Here is a 27,605-nt window from a genome sequence, read left to right on the forward strand (position 1 = left end):
GTAGCTGCTCCATTTGACATCAATTGGAACTTTCCAGGCGCATAGTACGTGCGCAGTAAATTCCACCCGCGGACGCGCATTGTAGCTGGGGCCGTGACGCTGCCAGAGATAATACATGGATCATTTACCGCACTGTTCTGTTCTATCCAGCAACAGTATCAGCTCTAATGCCTCACGACAGCCGGGGACAGCATCCTGTCCAAATCAGATTTTTAGGCCTTTCCAGATTTGGAATCAGATTATGTTATGTTAAGTCTGAAGAGCATAAAAGTAAAACCACATGGAAACTGTGGTTAAAAACCTGAATCATCTGTGCTTTCAAAACATGAATACACAAATCCAATCTGATCACTTGCAAATAACAGCGTGGACAATCCAGTCCTGAATATAGGATTTGAGAAGCAAATGTCCGCAGTTCTGAACAAAACCTTGGCTCTGAAGGAGGAGGGGGGTGTGTGGGGGTTTTGGGGCAGTCCTGGCAATGTGAGCTCATCCATCACTGTCTCACAGTGCAGGGGCGTCACAAGGTTGGGGAAAAGTGGGACTGAGTTACTAGGGCCCAAGGTGGAGGGGCATGGAATTATTTTATACTCTAGCTATTGAAAAATAGCAGATATACAAGCTCACAGTGTGGCACTCATTTTTGAAAAGTCGTGAAATTGTGTGCAAATCTTTGAATATATGTATTGTTTAAGCGAACATTGTAACTCAAATTATGCTTTTGTGGGGGTCCCTGGAACTAAATATCCTATTTTGAGATGGGGGTTTGTGGCCAAATACATACATTTTTAGGGTCCTCCACGTGAAAAAGTTTAAGCACCACTGACATAGAAACATAGGTTTTTCCAAAAAACCTTAGAAGGATTTGAAATATTCAAAGACGTGCACACATGTTCACGATTTTTCAAAAATAGCAGATCTACAAGCTCGCAGCGCGGCACTGAGTGCCACGCTGTGAGCTTGTATATCTGCTATTTTTCAATAGTTAAAGCACAAAATGTGAGTGGATCCTTGTACCCAGGGCCCAGAATTTGGTGCGACTCCCCTGAGCGCTACATGCAGTCACAGGGAGGACCGGCCACACTTCACAATGATAATGTATCCACTGGTGGCCGAGGGACCAGGAATAACGCCTCTCATTTATACTACTTTGGCCCGATTTAGCCATCAATCCTGTCCGGCAAGGCCATGGTGAGGCGTGGGTCAGGTGACACAGCTTGTGGTGACATATTGCTCTGTTCAGAGACCCAACCCCCCCCTCCTTTATAAATACCAAGGCCCCTGGAGGCTGACGGACAACTGTATTGCCACATCAGCCTCAGCGCGCTTGTCATGTGTTGTCATCAAGAATTCTGACCTCCGGGGCCTTCACGTATTGACCCGTCGCCTTGACACGTCCAGACTAATTAATGACAGTGGTGGACAAAGTCAATTGAGGAGTAAATGCTAGAGTATTCAAAAGTACAAATTATGGAGATCTTTCTTTTTTAAAGGAGCTATAGTGAAAAACGGATGCTAAAATAAAAATAATGTTTCGAAAATATTTTCTATAGTTTCTATTCAAAAAGTACCACAAAAAATGTCAAATATTGATAAAATAATCATTTTGGCCATTGTCAGGCTGACTTTGTTTACATCCCTCTTCTATTCTTTTATATGGATTGATAAGGGATGTAAACAAAGTCAGCCTGACAATGGCCAAAATGATTATTTCATCATTATTTGACGCTTTCTGTGGTCATTTTTGAGTAGAAACACACATATGAAGCTTAATCTTTTATAAAATATTTTCGAAACATTATTTTTATTTTAGCGTCCGTTTTTCAAGAAAAAGTTGACTATAGCTCCTTTAATAATTGAAGATTTTCTAAGACAATTTGAAAAAAATATTTAATTAAAATGAATCGGAAATGTTCAATATTGACAAATACAATATCTCACAACGCATTGTGAGCGTGTAGATCAGCTATTTTCACTTTTTGAAGTAGGGCTATAAAGGGATATTTCACTTTTAAAAAATCATTTAATCAGGGTTTTATGAAAACCCTGGACAGATTTTAATTTGCTTGATTCAATATTTAGATATTCGATATAAATGTTATCAGGCCCATTGTAACTTCAAACTCCATTTTAACCATGATAGATTCATCAAAAACACCCACACCCAAAAAAATAATCTCTCAGTTGAACACATTTTAAATGTGTGAAACTTTTCCACCCATTTTATATGAGTAAATGTATATATGGGATATATGTAGTCCCAAGTCAAATCTACATTCAATGCAATGCATGTTGTTCAATTAGTCCAACTCATTTTCATTAACTTAAGCCAAGTTAATTATATGAACTTAATTAATTTACGTTTGTCCAACTCAAACAAATGTTAACGTAAATGTGTTGGTTCACCTCATTTTTATGGAATTAAGCTAAGATAAATTTACATAAGAAGAGTTCGATTTCAGGTTTTCTTCTGGATGATTTGTTTCAAGTTTTACAATATCAACATACAGATGCATAATGGATATATGCAATAGCAGTGATTATTGAATAATCAGAACATTTAAGAGAAAACCAACGCAATAACCTCAAAGTTACCATGAGTTCTTCTCTTTTAGCCTAGCATGGGGAGGGAGCTCAAGCTTAAACTAGCAGCCTAGCAGTTAGGGTTAGGGTTTAGGCTCAAATACTGACAAATCAAATTCTGACATATGACAGTCATCTTGCCAAGGCAGACACATTGATATGATACATTTAGCATTTTTAGCTCCCGAAAGCTTAAACATTTCCCTGAAAACCTCGAAAAATGCTGTTCCCAGCATGCTTTGCATAACATGTGACCAACTTATTTGACCAATCAAGGGAAAGGGCTGGAGTCACTTCTCAGATCTGTAAAATGTACTTAATAAAATTGAGTTGGATTCAAACAATATTCTCAGAATGATTTCAGCCTTAAAAACTACTCAATAAAATTGGTGAGAGGTGTGGTTTATGGGACTCTGGGAGTTTTCATTGGAACTCATTTTCAATGTGTTTTTAAATTCCATTACTAAGATTTGAGTTACATGAATGTAATATAAATGCATAATGTTAAATGAATAGATTTTGTATAAGCCCTATTAATTACATTTGAGTTGGAACAATTTAATAAAAATGCATATATTGTAAATGTATATATTTAAGGTAAGCACGATTAATATTTGTTCAGTTACATCAATTCAATACATTTGCATATATTATAATTAAATACATTTAAATAAAGCCAACATAATGTAAATGTATCACATCTGGCACTATTAATAATATTTGAGTTATATCAATTAAATGTATATGCTTATGCCTTGAAGTGAAGTAATTAAATAAAGCAAACATAATTTATATGTGTCACATTTATAGGGGGGTTGAATCAGTTTTTTGGGTGCATTATATTTTCTGGTGACTCATAATACCCTCCTAATACGTGAGCAGGTGTTTTTCCAATAACGTTTTTTTTTTTATTGTATTGCATTTTTTCCATTTCCCCAAAGAATTATTACAAATAAATGAAAAACTTTATCAAAAAACATGATAACATTAACATCAAATATCTAAATACTGAATGAAGCAAAATAAAAACTGTCCAGGGTGTTCATAAAAGCCTGATTAAACAATATAATGACCAAAAGTTATTTTGAAAGTGAAATATCCCTTTAAGTGGTTCATTTATAATACTAGAAGCTCGGCCGCCCGAGTGTCTAGTCGGCGCCCTGGCCAACTCAGGAACAATGTAAATAGGGAATGAATGCCCCGCCCTTTAATGCAAACCCCATTATACCTGTTGTCATAGGATCTGTTTTGACCATCTGTTTGATATGGAGTTATCTGTCTCTCTACGTCCATTTTATGCCCACATATGGAGATCTCTGTAGGACCCGTATTGACCATCTGTTTGCCTGTGTCCATTTATGCGTCTAGTCGGTGCCCTGGCCAACTCGGGAACAATGTAAATAGGGAATGAATGCCCCGCCCTTTAATGCAAACCCCATTATACCTGTTGTCATAGGATCTGTTTTGACCATATGTTTGCATGTGTCCATTTATGCCCATATATGGAGATATCTGTCTGTCTACGTCCATTTTATGCCCATATATGGAGATCTCTGTAGGACCCGTATTGACCATCTGTTTGCCTGTGTCCATATATGGAGATATCTGTATCTGTCTGTCTGCATCCATTTTATGCCCATATATGGAGATCTCTGTATCTGTTTGTCTGTGTCCCTTTATGCCCATTATGGAGATCTCTGTATCTGTCTGTGCCTCCGACTGTGTTGCAGACACAGTGCCGGTTCCCCCTTTAATGCAAACCCCATTATACCTGTTGTCATAGGACCCGTTTTGACCATCTGTTTGCCTGTGTCCATTTATGCCCATTGACTCATGTGGCGTACGTGATGTCAGAGCCTTTTATGAAGTGATGGCACAATGAGTCAGCGCTTGCGCCGATTTCCTCCGGAACAGCCTGATGTCAACAATCAGCTCTGCATAAGGAGATTCCAAACGTTTTGCGCCGGTTCGGGAAAACCGCGCGTCGGGTCGAGGCCCGACACTCCGCGCCGCGGCGGGGAACGTGCATGCCGAATCTGAAGCCGGTGGGACGAACGGTTCTCGAGATACGCGGATTACATACAGACAGACAGAGATGTGTCGCATTTATAGATAGATATGTCTGTAAGTTTGGGGCCCAAGAATCCCTTCGTAGAAATGTAGTGGAGTCAAACGTTCAATATTTCCATTGGAAATGTAGCGGGGAAAAAACACTCTTAAATCCACAGTACTCAATAACCCCTACCATAGTTACTGTCCGTTTGTTTGCTGTAACAACAGCAAATCAGTGACAGAATGTTATGGGCTATATATCTGGCCAGTCACAGAGTCTGAGACTCCGGCAGATTACGGTTGACTGGAAACAAATGTGAGAGATTCTTCTTGACGTTGTAGCATAATGGAGTCTAAAAGAATGTCAAATATAATCCCTAAAATTGTCTTTAATAGTGAAGTGGCAGCTGGAGTGCTATTATGTCCTTTTCAAGCAAGGTTATTAGTTAAATGGAGTGTGTGGGGAGATTTGCAGAAGTAGAAGGAAACTAAACAAAACTGGGTTGTGTGTTACAAAACGTAACTAAAACAAAAAATGAAATAAAGAATGTCTCTAGCTTTCATCTTTGACAATATTTCATAATAAGCCCAGTATTTTGGGTGGACATGAATTCTATCTTCATTTTATTTTAATGGTACTGTATGTTTAAAAAAAAAAATCTGACCTTTTTGAATCTCTCCACTGACTAATAATACCACCCCCCCCCCCCAAAAAAGGGGGAAAAAAAACTATAACTGAGACAAAAACTAATAAAAACAAAGGCTTTCCACTAAATAAAAACGAAACTATCAAACCTCTCAAAAATGTATTAAAACTAAAACAAAAACTAATGTAACTAATGAAATAATTGCGCAGTTTGCTACATTCACACTCTGCCGTCACACTGTCCAGAAAGGCTGCGACTAGCGTATTTAAAAGACGGATAGCCCTACCTGGCGACACCGTCTTCATGCGAATGGGATGGGGACAGGAGTTGAGGACACCTCTGACGTCTCCCAGTGTCATCCCCAGCACAGGCGTCCCCCCGATCTCCAGGATCACGTTGCCCACGGTGAGCCCTCCCCCGGGGGCCGAGGTGACGAACGGAAACTCCCCGTAGTCCGCCCCGCCGCCGATGGCCACGCCCAGGTCGCCGGGGTTCCCGACCAGCGGCACGAAGCTCTCGTGCACCTTGGAGCGCCAGTGCAGCTTCTTCACCGCCGCCTTAGACATGACAAACGAGCTGGGGGGAGGAGAGAGGGAGGGAGGGGGAGGGCCACGGAGTGGGGGAGGAGAGAGAGGGAGGGAGGGAGGGCCACGGGGGAGGAGGGAGAGGAGGGGTGAGACAGAGGAAGGTGCCAGACAGAAAAAGCACAGTGTCATTTTACAGAACTTCAGAAGGTGACATCTTCACGACCAGGGGCGTCACAAGGGGGGGAAGAGGGGGGGGAGTGGGACTGAGTTACTAGGGCCCAAGGTGAAGGGGCCCAGGAATTATTTTATACTTTAGCTATTGAAAAATAACAGATCTACAAGCTCACAGTGCAGCACCAAGTGCCGTGCGGCGAGCTTGTAGATCTGCTGTTTTTGAAAAGTTGTGAAAATGTGTGCAAATCTTTGAATATGTATTTTTTTAAGCCAACATTCGTAAAACTTGGCTTCTGGGGGGTCCCTGGAACGGAATATTTTGAGATGGGGGTCCGTGGCCAAATACATATCATTTTGGGGGTCCTTCACGTGAAAAAGGTTGAGAACCACTGACATGGAAACGTAGATTTTTCAAAAATAGCAGATCTACAAGCTTGCAAGCGCGGCACTCGGTGCCGCGCTGTGAGCTTGTAGATCTGCTATTTTTCAATAGTCGAAGCACAAAATAATGCGTTCCCAGTCTAAATGGGTTAAAGCCCCTCCCCTTATGAAGAACATTCATGGGGGGCCCGCAGTGAATCCTTGCACCCAGGGCCCAGAATTTGGTGTGTGTGACACCCCTGTTCAAGACTTCACACGGCATGCATCTCACCGTGTGCGCCGTGTATTTCACGCCTGAATATGAATTGTAATTATTCCAGTGTGAAGTATTCCACACGCATTCGAGGGTATTTCCTCTCAATGCGTGTTAGAACCTGATATTCAGGAATAACATGGAAACGGTCTGTGTGTGTGTTATGCAAACACACGCGGAACTTGATTTGTTAAACGACCACGTCCAACTACAGTTATACAGAACACGGGCCAACAACAACAACGGCAACGGTGTGATGGCTAAAGTCTGATATTGTAGCTAATATCATATGTCACTCCCACATCCACGGGAGCTGCTGTATCGACACACCTGTGCCAACTTTCACACCTGTGCCTGTTTCGACTGATTAGCCCCAGCATTTATTGCCTGTCTCGTGTCATTATTCTCCACCTGCTGCACATCAGAGCAGTTTGCCGCCGTTAGTTTAGCAAGCCAAGTACCTAAGATGTATTCTATTAAGATTCTGCCTGTTTTTATTTCGATTCCGACCCCTGCCTGTTCAATTCCCTCTGACTAACCCCTTTGTACTTCAGCCTGATCGAACGCACCCGTGCAATGCACCTGGACTGGACGCATGGACAATGCCTATAGTCGGGGTGCCACAGGCCCAAAAGCTCAAAGAATAGGGTTTTTTACCTGTGACGTCATGACATACTTTTTATTTAATGTTTTTCTATTCATTTGGTCAATAAGGTACACAGAGTAAGAGGACTGCTCTGCCGGAAACATTGCGAAAACAAGTTATGGCCATTTGTATATTCACTGTCCCATCGTCTTCAATATACAGAAAAAGAATACAAAAAATAAATCTTCTTTAAGTAGTATGTGAGGGGTCAAACTAGGGGTTCTTCATGATTCTGAATCCATTGCAAGCATTTGTTTTGCATGAAAAACATTCCTTGGGCTAAATGTCGGCCTCTCAAAACTGTGAAAAGTGATGAGACATCACTTTTTGGGACAGTGAATATACAAATGGCCATAACTTTTTTTCCCGCAATGTTTCCGGCAGAGCAGGCCTCTCATTCTGTGTACCTTATTGACCAAATTAATAGAAAAAACTAAAATAAAAAGTATGTTATGACATCACAGGTCCTCTCAAATCTTGGGCCCGTGGATCCCCGGCTACTATAGGCTTTCCTGTTGTCAGACCAAATGCCCACACTTGCCCCCTCAAACATGACTCTTACGGTCCCTTTTCCCCCCCAACCCCAGCCCAGGGTTGGATAAATTGTTGAACGTTGCAGCTGTCTCCTCCTGCCTGCTTTTGAGTCCAATATCTGTTTGGTGTCTGACATATAAAGTATTTGTATATAAACACACAGCATGGTGGTACTGTACATTCCAACACATTCCAGCGGATCCTCAATCACATGGGAAAATCTGATCTGCCCTCCAGATAGTACGGATCAAGGAGTAATGATACAGGTAAACTGAGCATTTCTACTGTACAGTACTACCTACCCCTATGCCTATGGTACCTACAGAGGAACCCTATGGAGCAGCACACGTCATTCATGTGTGGTTGCCCCAGCTCCATCCATCTTTCTAGATAAGCTTTATTTTGCCACGCTACTCCTCCCACAGTTTTGGTGGCAATTCACCCTTTGTCAAGTCCCACCCCATGTCGCTCTGTTACTAGGTGGGACAAAAAAGCCAGGGAAGACTATTTTTATAATGGAAGTGATTGGGAAAAAAAGATTTTTCATAGCCCCATTATTTAAAGTACCAAAAGAAAAACATCTATGTGATATTAATAAAAAATGAACAAAAAAGTACAGTAGTTACATTGCAAAACAGGGGTTTTCACCCCGATAATACATGTTTGCCAGACCCATGAAATGGGTAGGCCTACATAAGCAAATGTCGGTCTGTCCCTTTTCTATATAAAGGGTATATATGATGATGACATGATGATGACATGCCTACAAAAGGCATGATGTCATAAATGATGATGACAGACAGGGGGTCTGGCACAACCAGGTTGACCTGGTCTAGTTTAATTAGTTTAATCCTCTGAAACAGGCAGAGGGCAGAGAGAGAGAGAGAGTAAGAACATTTCACAATTTAAAATTTCATAGTCTCATTATCATTATCATTTATTCGTACTTGTTAGTATTATTAAATATTATTATTTCTCTTACTATTACTTTGTAACGTATCTCTGTTTCTTGAATTGTTATTATTATGGAATGTATCAAGTCTATTTCCTTATACATTTTGTTTTTCAATTCTTTTCTTTTTTTCTCTCTCTCTCTTTTTTCTTCTTTCTTTTCTTTTTCTTTTTTCTTTTCTTTCTCTTTTTTCTGAAAATAAATAAATAATAATAATCTAAACACTCTTATAACTAATCAATGTCTTAATTCATGAACATGTAGGATAGGCATTCACAAGCTTTCAGCTTCAGCCTATTCCTTTTGATCACCTGTAACGATGATTATATGAATGTATGACCTGTATGAAATTATGATGATCAAATAAACTAAACTAAAAAAAAAAAAAAAAAAGAGAGAGAGAGAGAGAGAGAGCAGTGCATCTTGGGTGACTCGCACTGACCAGGAAGTTGTGGAACTACGGTATAGGCTCGCCCTCAACATAAAATGTATTTTAATTGTAATTCTGCCCATTTAATGTGTATATACCCCCATCGTTATATCGATGTCGTTCATGTGAACTAGTTTGTTGAAGCTTATTCATTATACTTATCGAAATCGCTATGACCGCGGCGCGCCGCACTGCGCCGTGGCCGTGCCGCGCATCACCGCACCGCGATGAAGAATGAAAGGACTTTGTCCCACTGCATAACTCCGCCCCCGGTAGCAGAAGTGAAAGATTTTTCTGGTTGGCCAGTCAGGGACCAATCAGAAGGCTGACAAAGGGTCAATTGACCATATTCACACAGCGGCCATCTTGCCATAGAATTGCCACTGTAGTTGGTACATATGTAGGTACAGTTTTCATTGAAATTTCAACCACGGTGAATATGGTCAATGGCGCACACTTGGGCCATATGTAAGTGTGACTCACGTAACGGCAACAACACTTGCAATTTCCCAATTGCATCTCTCTAGTATATACTGTACCTGTGTCCTGCAGTGCTGTTCTGAATACCGCACTCACAGACATATGGATCAGTGAATAATTGGCTGCGTTGCCCCGCACATTCACCTCAAGTCTACTACTCCTACTGTCAGCATGGGTTTGATCCTATAGCGTAACTGTACATTCGGCGCGCTCACAGTTAAAAGTGAATAATGTCAAAGAGGGGGGGAAAAAACTGTCATGGAAATGCGTTTCATCTCACATAATATATGTGCATTCTTGATTCGTTTACTATAGCAGGTTGCGGTTTCAGCACAACATCATGAGTTGTGCATCGAAAGCAACTGTCGAGGACGGGTTTCGGTTCAGCTCTGATAGAGCTGCTGCGCCCCGCTGCACCGCTAGCCTTAACCCATTTAGGCTTAGAATTATTGAATGCTTTAACCAGTGAAATATAGCAGATATACAAGTTCACAGAGCGGCACCGAGTGCCGCGCTGCGAGCTTGTAGATCTGCAATTTTTGAAAAAGTTGTGAAAATGGGTGCAAATCTTTGAATATATGTATTTTCAAAGCGAACGTTTGTAACTCAGATTTTGCTTCTGGGTGGTCCCTGGAACTAAATATTTTGAGATGCGGGTCCGCGGCCAAATACATATCATTTTGGGGGTCCTTCACATGAAAAGGTTTGAGAACCACTGACATAGTAGTCTCTCAAGAACAGACTAACTGAGCTCCAGTTGAAGTGAAAAGGACCTTTTCTTTGACGATGGCTGGCCAGATTGCTGGCATAGAAACATAGGGTTTTCAAAAAAAAACCTTAGAAGGATTCAAAAGACACTTATAGAATCGGGTCAAAATTCCAATTTTCACGATTTTTCAAAAATAGCAGATCTACAAGCTCGCAGCGCGGCACTCGGTGCCGCGCTGTGAGCTTGTATATCTTCTATTTTTCAATTAAAGCATAAAATAATGATACACTATAATGTGTACCCGTTCTAAATGGGTTTAATAAAGTTTATTGCCTAGTATCTGTGAGCTCCAGTGCATTAATTCACTGGAGTACTGGAGGGCTGCAGTTCACCGCTGCGCTGCCGGGGATATGAAACGTATTTATTCATTGACTGGTTCAGGGCCTCTGGGATGTTGTGTCTGACGTCCAGACTGAGACGGGAGGTTTCTGGAGAACGGTCCAGGATAGGGCTGTCACAATTATTACATAATAATCGTCTAATCACAATTATTTTGGGGATAATCGTCATAATCGTTTACATGTGGTAAAATGTTTGTATATGTTCAAACATTTTAAAAACAATTGTGGAAATAGCAGATCTACAAGCTCACAAGCTCTACAAGATCTACAAGTTGTGAGCCTGTAGATCGTCTATTTCCACTATCAATGTTCTTTTTAAATTGTAAAGTTGTCAAATATGTCCTTCATTTCTTTGTATATTTAGGTTATGTGTCATATCTGCCATGTGCAACTTCAAAGCCTAAAAGCCAAACAGAAATGTAATTGTCAACGACAAAAACACAATTAAATCTTTAATCGTAATTATTTGAGTGACAATTAATCGTCATGTAAAATATCATATCGTGACAGTGCAACTGAATCAAATCAACAAAAAACAACATGAACACTAAATCAGTGGTTCCCAAACCTTTTAGCTTGATACTGTGTAGACCCATAAGAGAATTTTTAAAAAATCATGAAAAAAAGAAAAACTAAAGCATGAAAAACTAAAGATATTTGTTTAAAAATGTACTCGTGACCTAGCCTGCTTCCAGACCATAGACCCCGCCCACTCTCAGAGTGGACTGTTTCTCTGGTCTGGAGCTGAGTACATGAATCGGCAGTGAGCGTCATCGTTAGAAGACGAGGTGTTCACGAGGAGACCTGTAGTGATTGTTTATTTTTTATTTTTTTTATCAAAGCACCTCCCACCCCCCTCCCTTCCAGAAATCGCCCACAATAGGGCACAGTTTCAGACTACTGTGTGAGCTGAGTCTGAGATCAGGCTACTCGTGACCCCTAGAAATGGGTCCTGACCCAATGTTTGGGAACCAGTGCACTAAATGACTGAACTACAGTCTCAGATTAAATCTATTTAAGATCAAATTCATATAACCATATCAACTATTCCATGTCCATTCACTCACTTTATCCATCATGTACCAGAGATTATCAACTAACTTTTTGCTTTGTTAAAATCTCTCTTAGGCTCCTGTTAACCACTTAAGCCCTATTAAGAAATTATGTGTATGTATCTCAAAAATCCTTAAATGCTATGGCTCCACCGTGGATGACAGATGTCATGTGACCAGCATGTGACATCAGTCATCTCTACAGCACAAAGTCAGTCATCTATGACGCATCAATGACATATGACTCCAAATCTGGTCAAGGTTTCAGGGCTATATTACACAGCCTATTGACTTCCATTATAATACAAACAAAATATCAGTATCTCAACAAGTTTAGACTCATATTGAAATTAGGCCTGTGCAAAAAAAATCGATTCACTATATTATCGTGATGTTAATGCTGGCGATTAAATTAATCGATTTTCAAAGTTCAGAATCGATTTTCCCGATTTTATTTATTTATAAAAATAAAAATAAAGATTTTTTAGGTGAAATTAACCTGAAGGTGAAATAACCACTTTCAGTCAGAGTAAGTACAGGTCCTAAAGGAACAGTTTTAGGTCATGAGGATGTCATGTTATGGCTAAAGCTAGCACAGTGCTGTAGGCCTGCAGCACAGCGATTTTTTTCCTTCTTTTTTTTATAACTGTTGTGTTCTGTGTTTTCTGGCATCTTGACCAGGAACATGTTGTTGTAATGTTGTACCACTAGCACTTCGGCTGAAATAAATGTCAGAAAGATTGACTGACTTTATTTGGCTGCATTGATTTGAAGTATGATTCAACTTTTAATGTTTTATATTGTTTAGAATTGTTTTAAAATGTTTCAATATAAAAAAGCTGTAATTTTTGGGGGGAAATCGCAATAATCGTGTTTCGAATCGCAAATCGCAGGAAAACGCAATAATCGGGATATAATCGAATCGTCACCCTATGAATCGAAATCGAATCGAATCGGGAAAAAGTGAATCGTCACAGGCCTAATTGAAATGTATGAGTACTTTATTGTGCGGTTCTCCTGTTGGCTCAGGGGGTCTAATGAGCTCGCTTTGAACACGGAGAGAGGGACAAGGTGCAGCAATAATCCCTTTCACTTGGGAGACCAAGCTGACTGTCTGAGCTGACAGGGATCCTCTTGCGTGTGTGTGTGTGTGTGTGTGTGTGTGTGTGTGTGTGTGTGTGTGTGTGTGTGTGTGTGTGTGTGTGTGTGTGTGCGTGCGTGTGCGCGTGCGTGTGCGTGTGGAGAGGTGGGGGTCCAGAGATGGACAGCCAGTGAAGGATCAGACAAGCAGAGGGGGGAGGGGGGGGGGGGGGGCAGAGGGACAGACCGAGCATGAAAGAGAGTCAAAATGGCAAAACCACAGAGACATGCTGTCACAATAAGAGCACCACAGAGACATACTGTCACAATAAGAGCGGGGGTGAGGGAGGGAGCAGGGGCGAGCGAGGTCAGGGGTGTCAATTGGTTATGGCAGGGGTATGCAGCTGCCATACCCATAGGTCCAGGGGAGAGAATAAAAGTTACTTTTAAATAAATCCATGAATGTCTCTTTGTCTATCTGCGCTGGTTATTATGTTGTTAAATTACAGTAAAATAACTACAAATGCAAAGTTTTACAAAACTGTCACTTTAACCCTATTATGATTATATTCTCCAGACTTGTATTCTTCCCTGCTTGACAAAATGGTATATAGGTCAGCTGCACAGGTGCAATGCATTATTGTTAATTGTGGCACGTTTACTAATATGCCAAGTTTAGCTGCACTTGAACAACCATTCCAGGCTGCCATATATCAGCCCAAGAAACCATAGAAACCTGTGTAAAAAACTGAAAAAACAAGTTTTTTTCAGACATTGTGAAAATAGCCGATCTACATGCTCACAGATCGGCTATTTTCACAACAGAACCGTGTTATACAAAATGTAATAATGCCTCTTTTCCATGAGGACTCCCATCTTTGCCATACCCTAGCTTTTGCTGAACTGTACGCCACTGAGCGAGGTGGGGGAGGGGTGAAAGGTCAGACGCAGACAGAGCCTCCACACTGCCCGGGGTTCAGACTCACTCTGACGTGACCCTGCAACCGTCAGCACAGGCGCCGTGAGTCAGACATGAGATTCAACAACGCATCCTAGAACCTCGATTTTTCGTTTAACATTTCATACACGAGCACACACGTTTAGGGTTTGCTTTCTCTCAACCACCGGCTGTAAAGAATATGAATTAGGTAGGTAGCTTGTTAGGTTCAGGTTGTTTACCTGGTATCCTGGTGTCTTTGAGGCGCTACACGGATCTCTCTGCACTCTATTGATGTAACCAGGGGTGTCACAATGGGGGGGGGGGAGTAGGACTGAGTTACCAGGGCCCAAGGTGGAGGGGCTTTAATTATTTTATACTTTAGCTATTGAAAAATAGCAGATAGATAGATAGATAGATAGATAGATAGATAGATAGATAGATAGATAGATAGATAGATAGATAGATACCTTTATTATCCCACAGGGGAAATTCAGTTGCCCAGAGGCAGCACAGCAGTTAAGGTTACAAGTTACAGAGATGTAAGAAAAAGAAAAAGAGTACTGTAGTATACAGTCCAAAGAGCAAGCACAAAAAAAGATAAATAAAACATAAAGTGTCGAAAGCTATTGCAAAAAGAGAAGAATATATACATAAAGTGACCACGAAACATTCAACGCTCATAAGTGACACGTCACACACACACACAAAAGCTATACTCAAGCATAACTTAACAGTGCCAAACAAAAGAGTGCACATAACAGTCACTGCTAGTCAATGCAGTCATGCAACACAAGTATCACACCGCCATTTCAACACCGCAATAATACACAGTACAACCAACACAACCCAATAGTGCAGGGCCAGAAAAAAAGTGACCAAAGTCAGTGCAAATAAGTCAAGAATATATATATTTATTTTCCTTTTAAAGCAATAATGGGAGCCACAGCAAGACGCCACAGCAACCCTCTCAGGGAAAAGTACGTTAGAGGTCAGAGTCAGTACAACTTTTGTTCCAGTAGTGCAAGGTAACAGTTGTCAGATCTGTTATTTTTCTGTTATTTTTTAGAAGTCCTGCAAATCTTTGAGTATATGTATTTTTTAAGCGAACATTTGTAACTCAAATTTTGCTTCTGAGGGTCCCTGGAACGAGATATTTTGAGATGGGGGTACGTGGCCAAATACATATCATTTTGGGGGTCCTTGGTTTGAGCACCACTGACATAGAAACATAGGTTTTTCAAAAAAAACTAGCAGATCTACAAGCTCGCAGCTGTGAGCTTATATATCTGCTATTTTTCAATAGTTAAAAGCACAGAATGTGAGTGAATCCCAGGACCCAGAATTTGGGGTGACACCCCTGGATGTGACTATACTGTATTTACTACTTTGTTGTTTATTGACTGGAGCTTATCCTTACTCTGCTTATTCTGATCTCACACTCGTAAGTCGGCACCCTGGATAAGAGCCTCTGCTAAATGCCAACGCTCTTGTAAATTGGGTAACGTTCTTTAGTTTTGGTTGCTCGACATTGTAGCGGAGAAAAGACCATTCAATAATTCACCCTTTGTCAAGTCCCGCCCGTTATCCCGCCCCTCTTTGTACCCATTGGTTGCTGTGTCTTGGTGGGACAACAGTCCTTTCTCTCCATCCACTACCATTGAAATTCAGTTGCTTTTTATTGTTATTTTGTGTATTCAATTCTCATTTTAAACTTGGTTTCAGTAAAAAGGAACGTCTAGTATAGTATAGTGACTGGGCATGTTTTAAAAAAATATATATGTTTTAGCAATTCAACATAGCTGAAAGAGCCTGCTGGTTGGTCAGTCAGGGACCAATCAGACGGTTGACAAAGGGTGAATTGTTGTGGGCTCGCTGAAAGCGAGCACACGTATGTTATCTTCATTATTTCTTTATATATCAGTCAGTCAAGTTCTCCCCAAAACTTTGTACCGACAGTACAAAGGCAGGGCCCTTAGCCAATGAGGTGCACCCAAAGGCTAGATCTTTGTGCCCATACATGGTGTTACATGCGAGCCCACACTGTTTTGTAGGAACAGTATTTCTAAGGATAGAAGAGCACGTTGAGGTGTTTCAAGGTGCAGTGTGAATGGGTCCTGCGTCTACATTTCATATCTCTATGCATGCGCGCGCTGCGCGGTATATCTATTTCATAACCATGTATTCATGTATGCATGTACTGTATGTGTGCTGTGTATATGTTGTGTGGAAAGTATTAATATGCAAAGAGGCAGGTGCTTGTGTGTATGGTGCGTGTTTAAGTGTCGTGTGAGAGGTGTGTAAGGCAGACAGTGTTTCTCAACCACTGTGCCTGGGGACCTTTGGTGTGCCCCTGAGAAGGGTCAAGTGTGCCCCTTGAAACTGCTTGAAAGCCAGTATTGTATTTATCATTTTGAAAATGATTTAAACTAGTGAAAGCAGCAGATCTACAAGCACACAACGCGTTGTGCGCTTGTAGATCTGCTGCTTTCACTACTGTTGTGCGACAGCCTTGTATGATGAAGCAGGGCTTTACTTTGCGAAGAAACGTACAAATTTGAAACTTGGAGATACAAGGTTTCTTCCCGACAGTGACGATATTTACACCTCCGTATTATGTTGGTGTGCCCATGGATTCTTGGGACATGAAAAGTGTGCCCATGCAGAAAAAAGGTTGAGAAACACTGGCTTAACTCATCTGGTGCCGATCCCGAACTAGTTCGGCTTTATTTCAATCCAATACAATCTTTTTTTTATTAATTCACTTACCCCGAGCTGCTTGTAGAGTCGTGGGTGGTCCTGGCTCGCTAGCCGCTAGCCAGTTAGCCATTCTACTCTGTCCGACGATATATTCCATTAAAAATGGTTTAAAATACATTTTTGAGCTCCCCAATGTTCACCCGATGTTCGGCGCCGCTTCCGATGAGTACACGAGTGTGCCGATCCCGAAGTAGTTCGGCTTTATTTAATTAAATTAATAAAATGATAAGAGGCCTTCTGAAGCCTGGCTTGATTTTTGTAGCTACTAGCCGAAAGCTAACAACGTCCCGGCCGGCCGTAATTTGCGAACGCAATCGCCAATCTCCGCCTAATCCAATGAAAGACCGCATCTTTAAAGGCTTATATCTCTTTTTTGTGTTTTAGGAAAGCGGCGCGAGGTTTATTTACGGCGAAATCGCCCAAAAATGATCTTTTAGATGACAAAATGGGAATAGCCATTCTGTTAGCATCTTCATCCGGGACATTTCCATGCCGTGCATCAACGTGAGCACGTCAAGTCCTGGAAGCTGAAGTCCTGGAAGCTAAAGCGCTCGCCTATGAGAGATGCGCTGGCATTCTTTGGCCCCTAGAGGGTGCTGGCGCTCAAAGAGTTAAGTGCTGCAAGGAGGAGTTTGTAATAGAAAAATCAAACCTCGGTTCGAAGTGAAGCGGTGAAGCATTAGTTGTGGATGCAGAAGGTGAGAACTATTGCATGTACAGGACAGATAAAACCTGAAGGCCAAATTATCATGTGAAGCTTGACCAATCCTCAAAGTATCCATTCATCAGACCGGGAGGGACACTACACACATATTCTGGACGTACAGGACAGATAAAACCTATTCATTCTGAACTGAAATGGCCATATATGGACATGGGACACATATTTTGCTTTTTGAAAAAGCCTATTCATTCTGGACTGATATTCTGGACGTACGGGACAGAAAAAACCTGTTCATTCTGGACTGGAGTGACCATATATGGACATGAGGTGACATACATTTTGTTTTTGAAAAAACCTGTTCATTCTGGACTGAAATGACCATATATGGGCGTGGGACACACAAAGCCACTCATTGGAAGCGGTTTCCGCTTCAAAAAGCTGAGACAGTGTTTCCAAACAGAACAGAGAAGAAACTATCCAGCTATTTCCTTTCAAAACATTTATGATGGTTTCTGGGCCGTTTACCGTACTTGTCACTGCCTCGTCCCAGGGAGTCCTGAATAACCCGGATCACATGCGTGGAGGTGTTTATGTGCCAGCGATACGGCTCGGTCCAACCCCATGTGATGCTTATCACATCATCTGTGTGCCCCCAGTCTCTCTCTCTGTCTCTCTCTCTACCCCACTGTGAAGCCTTCTGCAGCTACACTGTCGACCTGTTTCCCTAAGCCACACACACACACACATTGTCACTGTCGGACAGAAACCTCGTATCTCCAAGTGTCAGATTTGTAATTTTTTTCACAAAGTAAAGCACTGCTTCATCATAAGAGGCCGTCACACAAAAGTGAAAACAGCCGATCTACAAGCACACAACGCCTCGCACTTGTAGATCGGCTGTTTTCACTAGTTTAAATCATTTTAAAAATGATAAATACAAAACAAACGGTTTTGGACATACAAGGTTTCCACCCGACAACGACGATATACACACACACACACACACACACACACACACACACACACACACACACACACACACACACACACACACACACACACACACGCACGTTTGTTGCTTCGATACTTGCGAGGATATCAGCATTTTAGGTAATTTCATACATGCCATTTTTAACATACAGTAAACCTACAAGCTACGTATTGTGAGCTTATGGTGAATGACACACGGCACGCAACTATGTATAATCAGACATGACTCTAACCCTAACCCCTAAATCTAATCACCCAAACCCTGAGATCTTTCATAATCTTAACTAAGTCTAACTCTGAAAATCTAAGCATAAAATAATCCACTTCTCCCGTGAGAACCAGGAAACACACACGCCGTCATGCGCGCACGCACACACGTACACACACACAACTTACAGAACTTACCGAACAACAAAGCGAAACCATGTCAGAAGAGCAATGCATGTGAGCGCATTGATAAGCGTCAACTTATGGCGTCTTATCCCCGGCAGCTCGTTACAAAGTGCTTCTTATCTGATTGATATTTCTATAAGCTGTTGGTCTCTCCGGGTGATTCATCTAAACATATCCATCTTCTAGTGGGAATAAACTGCTTGAAATGCTAAATCCCAATGATTTGAAGTACTGTATACTAGTAGGCCTGTGGTATTATCCTACTTTGTTTCGGAGATGATTGTTTTCCACATACGCCTGTGGTATTAGAATATCATGCCACTGGTTCTCAAAATGGACCCAGGGGTCCTTCCAGGGGGTCCCCAGCTACATTTGTTAAAAGGATCCTGGGCTAATAAGCCTTATATGCCAACACATGACATGACAGCAAATCTTTGAATATATTTTCTATAGAGGGTATGCGCATGCATAAAGAGAATGGCAAATCGAGTGGCAAATCGAGTGGCAAAGTGAGTGGCAAAGTGAGTTTAACATCATTTAACGTTGTTTAATGCAATCAGATAGGACTATTCTGTTTGGATGTATGGGCTGTCAAGGCCAGAAAAGCAGTTTTTTGCCACTCAGTAGGCTTTCCCACACAACTTCCGGGTATGATGATGATGTCACGTGCATACCCTCTATTAAAGAACTCAAATCTTTGCTTCTGGGGGTCCCTGGAAGAAGACGGGGGTCCGCGGTCAAGTTTTTCAGAAAACCAGTAGGATTTAGAAGATTTTTGGGGGATTTCTGGACCGAAAGTATAAGGTCTCGGGTACAAGCGGCCGAAATGAGTTTTCTCAGAAGGGTGGCTGGTATCTCCCTTAGAGATAGGGTGAGAAGTTCAATCACCCGAGAGAGACTTGGAGTAGAACCGCTGCTCCTTCACTTGGAAAGGAGTCAGCTTAGGTGGTTGGGGCATCTAGTACGGATGCCCCCCGAGCGCCTTCCTAGGAAGGTCCTCGATGCACGTCCCACTGGGAGGAGACCCCGTGGCAGACCTAAGACCAGATGGAGGGATTATATCTCCAAACTGGCCTGGGAACGCCTCGGCATACTCCCTGAGGGAGTGGAGGAAGTTGCTCAGGATAAGGAAATCTGGAAGTCTCAGTTGGAACTGTTACCCCTGCGACCCGATTCCGGATAAGCGGTTGAAGATGGATGGATGGATGGATTCTCAGGTCTTAACGTGGTTTATTTGATTCAGTGTTTTTTTTTTTTTTTTTCGTGTAGTCGGTTGTTGTGACAGCGTTTTGGTGTGTCTCTATCTGAGGTGTGTTTCAAGCGGCAGAGTGCAGTGCCCACGCTGTGGCTGTTGTCTTAACCTCCTGTGTCTGAGGGAGTTTAATGAGCCACAGTCTGTCAGCTCTGCTGAGACACACACACACGCGAGCACACACACACACACACACACACACACACACACACACACACACACACACACACGCGCGCGCGCGCGCGCGCGCACACACACGCGCACACACACACACACACACGCGCACACACACGCACACACACGCGCACACACACGCACACACACGCACACACGCGCACGCACACACGCACGCACACACACAGTCGCCGCAGTCTGTCCTCTGTTGCTAGTGATTCTATAAACGTGCCCAGCAAAGTCAAGTGGGCTGGGGCTAGCCTAGTAAACGACCAACTTCCGTTATCCAGGAGGATTCCAGAAGATTGCGAGAAACAAATGAAATGGTTTCCGGAAGAGGGCGGGTACGAGGCTAGGCTGGGGCTGTGTTGAGGTAGTAAACAATGATATAATGAGATTACAGTGAGTAGATTGGTAAATGTATTGCAACAGTATAGTCCCTGAAGAAATGACAGTATCTAGTTCTACTTAATTTTGAGAAGAAAATATATACAGTACATGCGGAACAGTACAGTAGCCTATATCTGCAGTACATTTCATTTCACATACCTACCTTGGCTAATGGGAGGGGCGGACCATGGCCACATCACTCTGACTCAAGACATAACCATAAGAAAATCCATTAAACCCATATATAGGCAGGCATATGGAGATTCAGTTGTCCATAGCCACAGATCCGACCACTATTCATGTGCATACTTCAAACTCACCACGTGCGCGACCGATATGTCCATACACTATATCATCGTTGTCGGGTGGAAACCTTGTATCTCCAAGTTTCAAATGTGTATGTTCTTTCGCAAAGTAAGCCCTGCTTCATCTACAAGTGCGGTGCGAGGCGTTGTGTGCTTGTAGATCGGCTGTTTTCACTAGTTTAAATCATTTTTAAAATGAATGCCAGTATGTGGGCATATACTGATGACATCAGGGATCTCCATATATGGGTGTAAAAGGGACAAAACTGACAGATACAGAGATTTCCATATGGGCACAAAAGACAGACAGGTACTGTACTATTTTCTTCCTTATTGGATAGTACAGTGGAGAAGTGACATGAAACAGGAGAGAGAGAGACAGGGTATGACATAGGGATGGGACGATAAGCGATATTATGGTTTACCGTGATAAAAAACACTCACGATAATCGTATCGTGGAGATTTAATTTATCGTGAAATCGTCCTCCGTCATGCACTGGGATCAATTCACCTTTTATTTGCCGAGCTGCATATCCGGTACCACTTAAACCCTCTATTGGTAAAACGGTGCCATGGCATTGGTCCGAAGGTTCATTAGTCCAAAGGTTCATTTATAGTCCGAATTTGTTAAGAATACTATGCCTAACTCTAACCCTAACCCTAACCTTAACCTCAGTAACCCTAACTAAATTCGGACTAATGAACCTTCGGACTAATGAACATTCGGACTAATGAACCCTCGGACTTATGGGCGGTCCCCGGTAAAACGCACTTATACTGTAATATACGTACTTGATACAGTCTTTTTTCACTCTACCAAATCTCTTTGCCAAAAAATAACCGATCTACAAGCTCACAACGCGTCGTTGTGAGCTTGTAGATAGGACGTTTTTTGGCAAATGTTCCGCCCCAGGAAAACGGATGTTGGGCATATTTTGATTATCGCGATAATATCGTAAATCGCGATTTCTTTGGTCACAATAATCGTGATATGACATTTTCATATCGTCCCATCCCTAGTATGACACAGAGGAAATATCATTGGGCGACTCGTTGTCAGGCTACAATAGAGCCTATACAAATGCCCTGACACTATGAATCGGTCGGATTCAGGCTGTGCGGAATATTGTGAGGGCCGTATAGTGTCACCAACTCTAGATGTGAAGCCCGAACCTCTAGTTTTTAACCCATTTAGGCCTGAACACATTATTACGCAATATTTTATGCTTTAAACATTAAAAAATAGCAGATATACAAGCTCACAGCGCGGCACCGAGTGCCACTCTGCGAGCTTGTAGATCTGCTATTTTTGAAAAATCGTGAAAATTTGTGCAAATCTTTGAGTATTTTGACCCGATTCTATTAGTGTCTTGTAAATCCTTCTATGTTTTTTTTTTTTTTTTTTACTATGTTTCTGTCAGTGCCAGTGGTTCTCAAAATGTTTCATGCCAAGGACCCCCAAAACTACATGTATTTGGCCATGGACCCCCATCTCAAAATATGTTGTTCCAGGGACCCCCCCATCTCAAAATATTGTATCAGGGACCCCCCAGAAGCAAATATTTGAGTTACAAGTGTTCACTTTCAAAAAGATATATTCAAAGACTTGCCAAAAAGAAATATATATATATATATATCGCGTTTTTTGCAGATCTACAAGCTCGCAGCTGTATATCTGCTATTTTTCAATAGCTAAAGCATTCAATAATTCTAGACCTAAATTTAAATAAATAAATACGAATACCATTGCTATTGTGACAATATTGTAATGATCAGTGATGCCTATCAATGCCTATCTTTTCTATAGCCAGGGACATGGGACCACAACTTCCACAACACAATGTTTATTTTCAGGCATATGCATACAAGGACGCAAATATTATAGATGCAGTAAAGTTACATTTACAAAATCATGGCATATGTCTTCATGATACAATAGCTTGTCACTTACTCTACGGGTATAAGTAGCAGCGTCTCCACCATATGTGGCGGCTGCCGATTACAGCGGAGACGGCACAATACTTTGCCAGTCCTTTTGCCTCTTTTTTGGGCATCCCAAGTTGTTGAAACCCCTCTAACAACCAGCCTGTGGTATAGGCTGCCAAATATACAAACAAATAGTCTGCACCTGTAGCCCAGCTCTGAGATGGTACCGGTATGTAGGAGAGGTTGGTATTTAATGACCGTGGTCATGAAAGCTTCCTCTAGGCTAGGGTCAAAGGTGCAGGCTATCTCTAATACAGACACTTCCCTGGACTCTTCATCAACCACAACAACATCTGGTCTATTGCTGTCAAGGAAGCCTTCTGCAGCTACACTGTCGACCTGTTTCCCAAAGCCACTCATGCACGCACGCACGCACGCACGCACCAGGGGCGTCAATTGTGTATGGCAGGGGTATGCAGGCCAGGGTCCAGGGGGAAAATAAAAGTGACTTTTAAACATAAATCCATGAATGTCTCTTTGTCTATCTGTTCTGGTTATTGTGTTGTTAAATTACAGTAAAATAACTACAAATGCAAAATTTTACAAAATGGTCACTTGACAAAATATTCCCAGGTCAGCTGCACAGGTGCAATGCATTATTGTTAATTGTGGCACGTTTACTAACATGCCAAGTTTAGCTGCACTTGAACAACCATTCAAGGCTGCCTTGTCCAGCTCAAGAAACCGTAGAAACGGGGGAAAATTTTAATGTACTTCTTAAAATAAATGTACTGTGTCATGCCTGTTGCTAAGGTATAGCAACATGACTGGTGTCGCGCGCGTGCAAGACACCAGTCATGTTGCCATACCTTAGCTTTTTCGGAACTGACACCACTGGCACACACGCACGCACGCACGCACGCACACACACACACACACACACACACACACACACACTTTGCACCATTGAGTCAGCTCTCTCGGGTGTTGTGTGTGTGGATATAGCCCCAAGGACAGGTCCAGCACACGACAATAAAGAGGAGCGCACAATTAGACAGTTGGAATGACCTTCTGATCAATTAACCCTGGCACAGCAGAGCCCAAATTACACACCCTATACCACAGTCAGCCTGACAACCAATAAAACCTCGGCACAGCCATCCTTCTGCACCACAACTGTAATTATAGTAAACAGATGAAATTTGGGAACGTTAAAAAAATTGCTTTGCTACTCCCGAGTCCCTAAGTAGAAAAATGAATGTGAATGGGTGAAGACGGATGGAGAGTCTTAAATGAGTGAGAGTAAAACAAACAATAAACCGCTTAAATGGGGTAAAGGGAAAAATCTGCCTATAACCGGTATGCCAATGGTCAATACATGGATTGGCCAAAAACTGATAAGGGACAGAATTAGATTGAGTTTTCTCCATCTTGTAGTAGGATTTTAAAGTAGGATAGAAGGATATGACAAACATACGGTACACACAAAATCTTTCTAGGGCTTTAAACCCCTTTTAAGCTTAATTTATATTTAAATAGGCCTGTCACAATTATTACATAATCGTCTAATCGCATAATCGTGAATGTTGAAAAATGTTCATACATTTTCAAACATTTTCGGAAATAATGGAAATAGACGATCTACAAACTCACAACGCGCCGCATCGCGACGCGTTGTGAGCTTGTAGATCGGCTATTTCCACTATCAATGTTATTTTTTAAGTAGAAAGTTGTCAAATATGTCAGTAATTTCTTTGTATATTTAGGTTATGTGTCATATCTGCCATGTGCAATTTCAAAGCCTACAAGCCAAACAGAAATGTAATTGTCAACGACAAAAACACAATTAAATCGTTAATCGCAATTATTTGAGTGACAATGAATCGCCATGTAAAATGTCATAATCGTGACAGCCCTAACTGCATATGCCAATGGTCACTACATGGATTGGTCAAAAATGGATAAAGGGACAGAATAAGATTGAGTTTTCGCCATCTTGTAGGAGGATTTTAAAGTAGGATGGAAGGATATGACAAACACACACACAAAATCCTAGGTTTTTAGACCCCTTTAAGCTTAATTTATATTTAATCGCATGAACTGAAAATCTGTTATTTTGTGGTGCCAGGGTGTATTAGAGCACGGTCACGCTGTGACACATCTGTGTCAGGAGTGTTGTTGTTGCCAACGCCTGCATGCTGAGGAGTCAGATGCCGCGCTGCGCCAACGTCCCCTGTTGTCTTGCAGGTTGTGGATTGTGGCTTACATTTAGTTTGACTGAAGTTGGAGGAGTGGTTGGCTGTAGTCTCGCATATATAGCCAGACTTTCTTTCATACATCTCTATCCAGGGGCGTCACAAGGGGGGAAGTGGGACTGAGTTACTAAGGCCCAAGGTGGAGGGGCCCTAGCAACTTTAGCTAGTGAAAAATAGCAGATATACAAGCTCACAGCGCGGCACCGAGTGCCGCGCTGCGAGCTTGTAGATCTGCTATTTTTAAAAAGTTGTGAAAATGTGTTGAAATATATGTATTTTTTTAATCAAACATTTGTAACTCAAATTTTGCTTCTGGGGGGGGGGGGGGGGGGTCCCTGGAACTCAATATTTTGAGATGGGGGTCCGTGGCCAAATACATATCATCTTGGGGGTCCTTGACGTGAAAATGTTTGAGCACCACTGACATAGAAACAGTTTCTTGCACACATTTTCACGATTTAAAAAAAATTGCAGATCTACGCGCTGTGAGCTTGTATATCTGCTATTTCTTCAATAGTTAACATTCATGGGGGGCCCGCAGTGAATCCTTGTACCCAGGGCCCAGAATTTGGTATGACGCCCCTGTCTCAGTCTACTGTCTGGTGGTGTTTCTAACTCTGTGTGGGCTGGAGGTGGGTGGTAACAATTCAGAGATGAAAAAGAAAACCTGCATTGCAGAACCAATGTGAAGGAAAGAGGGTTGTCCTTCCTAATCTTGGAGGAAGCACTCACTCTGGGTCCTTTTCCCCCGGCAAAGAACCGGTGGGAGCGTATCGCTGTTACTACATGTCATCTTTTCGACACCCGACTCTAACCCTCACCATAACCTTAACCTCCGTGGAGTGAGTCGCTAACCCTCCGGTCGAAATGATGGGCGTTCGCAAAAGCGAGATTTCCCCAGAACCGGTTCGGGTTCTTTCTCCCGCCTATGGGATGGCAACTTTCTTGGAACCTTGGTTCGTTCTTGCGAACCACTCGCAAACCAACTTATATAGTTCGGAACCAACTCCGGTTCTTGGTGGAAAAGCTCACCTCTGGTTCATCCCATAGGCGGGAGAAAGAACCAGAACCGGTTCTTTGCCGGTGGAAAAAGGCCCCTCTGTGTGGTAGAGGCGGTAAAAGTGTGTCCTAAAAAAAACTAAACCTGTTGCCTTTGCAAGGCCATCCAAGCTCATACAATGAATTTAAATGTATCATCCAGACAATTGGTATGTGGAAATAGCTGATCATCTGTCTATTGAGAGACTAGGTTGGCTGTGGTTGGCTGAAAGAAAATTACAATCCAAATTCCTGCCAAGAAGGGTCACCCACCGGCTTCTTAGTTGTTTCCTATGGGTTGACACCCGCTCCAAGTTCACCAATGTTGAACTCCACTCTTCAGACACGACAAGAGCCACGTCAAAACACCGCAACCAGACACTCCACCCCCTTGTATGTGACACCCATAGCCACTTAAACCCTATAATTGACCGGAGTCAACCTAGACTCTACACTAGGCACCCTCCTCCTGTTTTCACTCTCCAAGTAATATCTTTGCACTGTGTAGGGATGTCACAATTATTTGACATAATCGTCTAATCGCAATTATTTGACATAATCGCAATCATTTTGTGATAATCGTCATAATCGTTTACATGTTGAAAAATGTTTATATATGTTCAAACATTTAAAAAATAGTGGAAATAGCAGATCTACAAGCTCACAATGCGTCGCACCTGTTCTTTTTATAATAAGGTTGTCAAATATGTCCTTAATTTCTTGGTATATTTAGGTTACGTGTCATATCTGCCATGTGCAACTTCAGAGCCTACAAGCCAAACAGAAATGTAATTGTCAACGACAAAAACACAATTAAATCGTTAATTGCAATTGAGTGACAATTAATCATCATGTAAAATGTCATGATCGTGACGGCCCTAGCACTGTGAACTTGTTGTGATTCTATCGTCGCAAATCATCTCCCCAGAATAAGGATGCTCGGGTTCTAATCTTTAGGCTTCACAGTCAGAGTGAAGGAGTTAACTGAGGTCTAAATGTTCCTTGTGGGATATATTCCTCGCCAAAACAGATCTGACGTTGAGAGGGTAAGATGAGCCCGGTCCCTGCTCTTATTTCAAATAAAAAAAAAAAAACAACAACATCACTAATACCTCCTTCTATAAATTGCACCGAGAAGGAGAACACAACACTGGATACTGATTCAAGGATATCCAAGCCTATAAAAAGCAGCAAAGTATCGAACGCGCTGACCTTTGGGTCAGAAAGGAGCTGACCAGTCCGTCTCCCGTTTCACCGACATCCTCTCCAGGGCAGCAGCAGTGTGTTCAGGCCTGTGGCCTTGCTGCCTTGCTGCCCAGGCTGTACAAAGTAATTTCAAACCATAGAGCCATCTGTCAAGGACACACAACAGGCTCTTCCCCTGGAAGCTATTCTTAGAGGTTAATCTTTATTTGCTCACCGTATTCCTTTATTCAAACGGCATAAGGCATATCGTCGCTGTCTGACATTTTACATGACGATTAATTGTCACTCAACTAACTGCGATTAGCGATTTAATTGTGTATTTGTCGTTGACAGTTACATTTCTGTTTGGCTTTTAGGCTTTGACGTTGCACATGGCAATTAGCCTAAATATACTAAGAAATTACTGACATATT

At 42.0% G+C, this 27,605-nt stretch overlaps 1 protein-coding gene across 1 annotated transcript in view; it reads right to left on the bottom strand.

Moving 5' to 3' along the window:
- magixb (MAGI family member, X-linked b) overlaps positions 1-27,605 on the bottom strand; it is a gene marked incomplete at both ends in the record, with an annotated part of 157,562 nt that overhangs the window by 117,177 nt on the left and 12,780 nt on the right. Inside the window, one exon of the mRNA XM_080732953.1 lies at positions 5,569-5,858. Within this exon, the coding sequence (XP_080589079.1) occupies positions 5,569-5,858 (290 nt within the window). The remainder of the gene's footprint in view (positions 1-5,568; positions 5,859-27,605) is intronic.

This window comes from Nannobrachium achirus, assembly GCF_963921795.1.
Source record: "Nannobrachium achirus genome assembly, chromosome: 9".
Taxonomy (NCBI): domain Eukaryota; kingdom Metazoa; phylum Chordata; class Actinopteri; order Myctophiformes; family Myctophidae; genus Nannobrachium; species Nannobrachium achirus.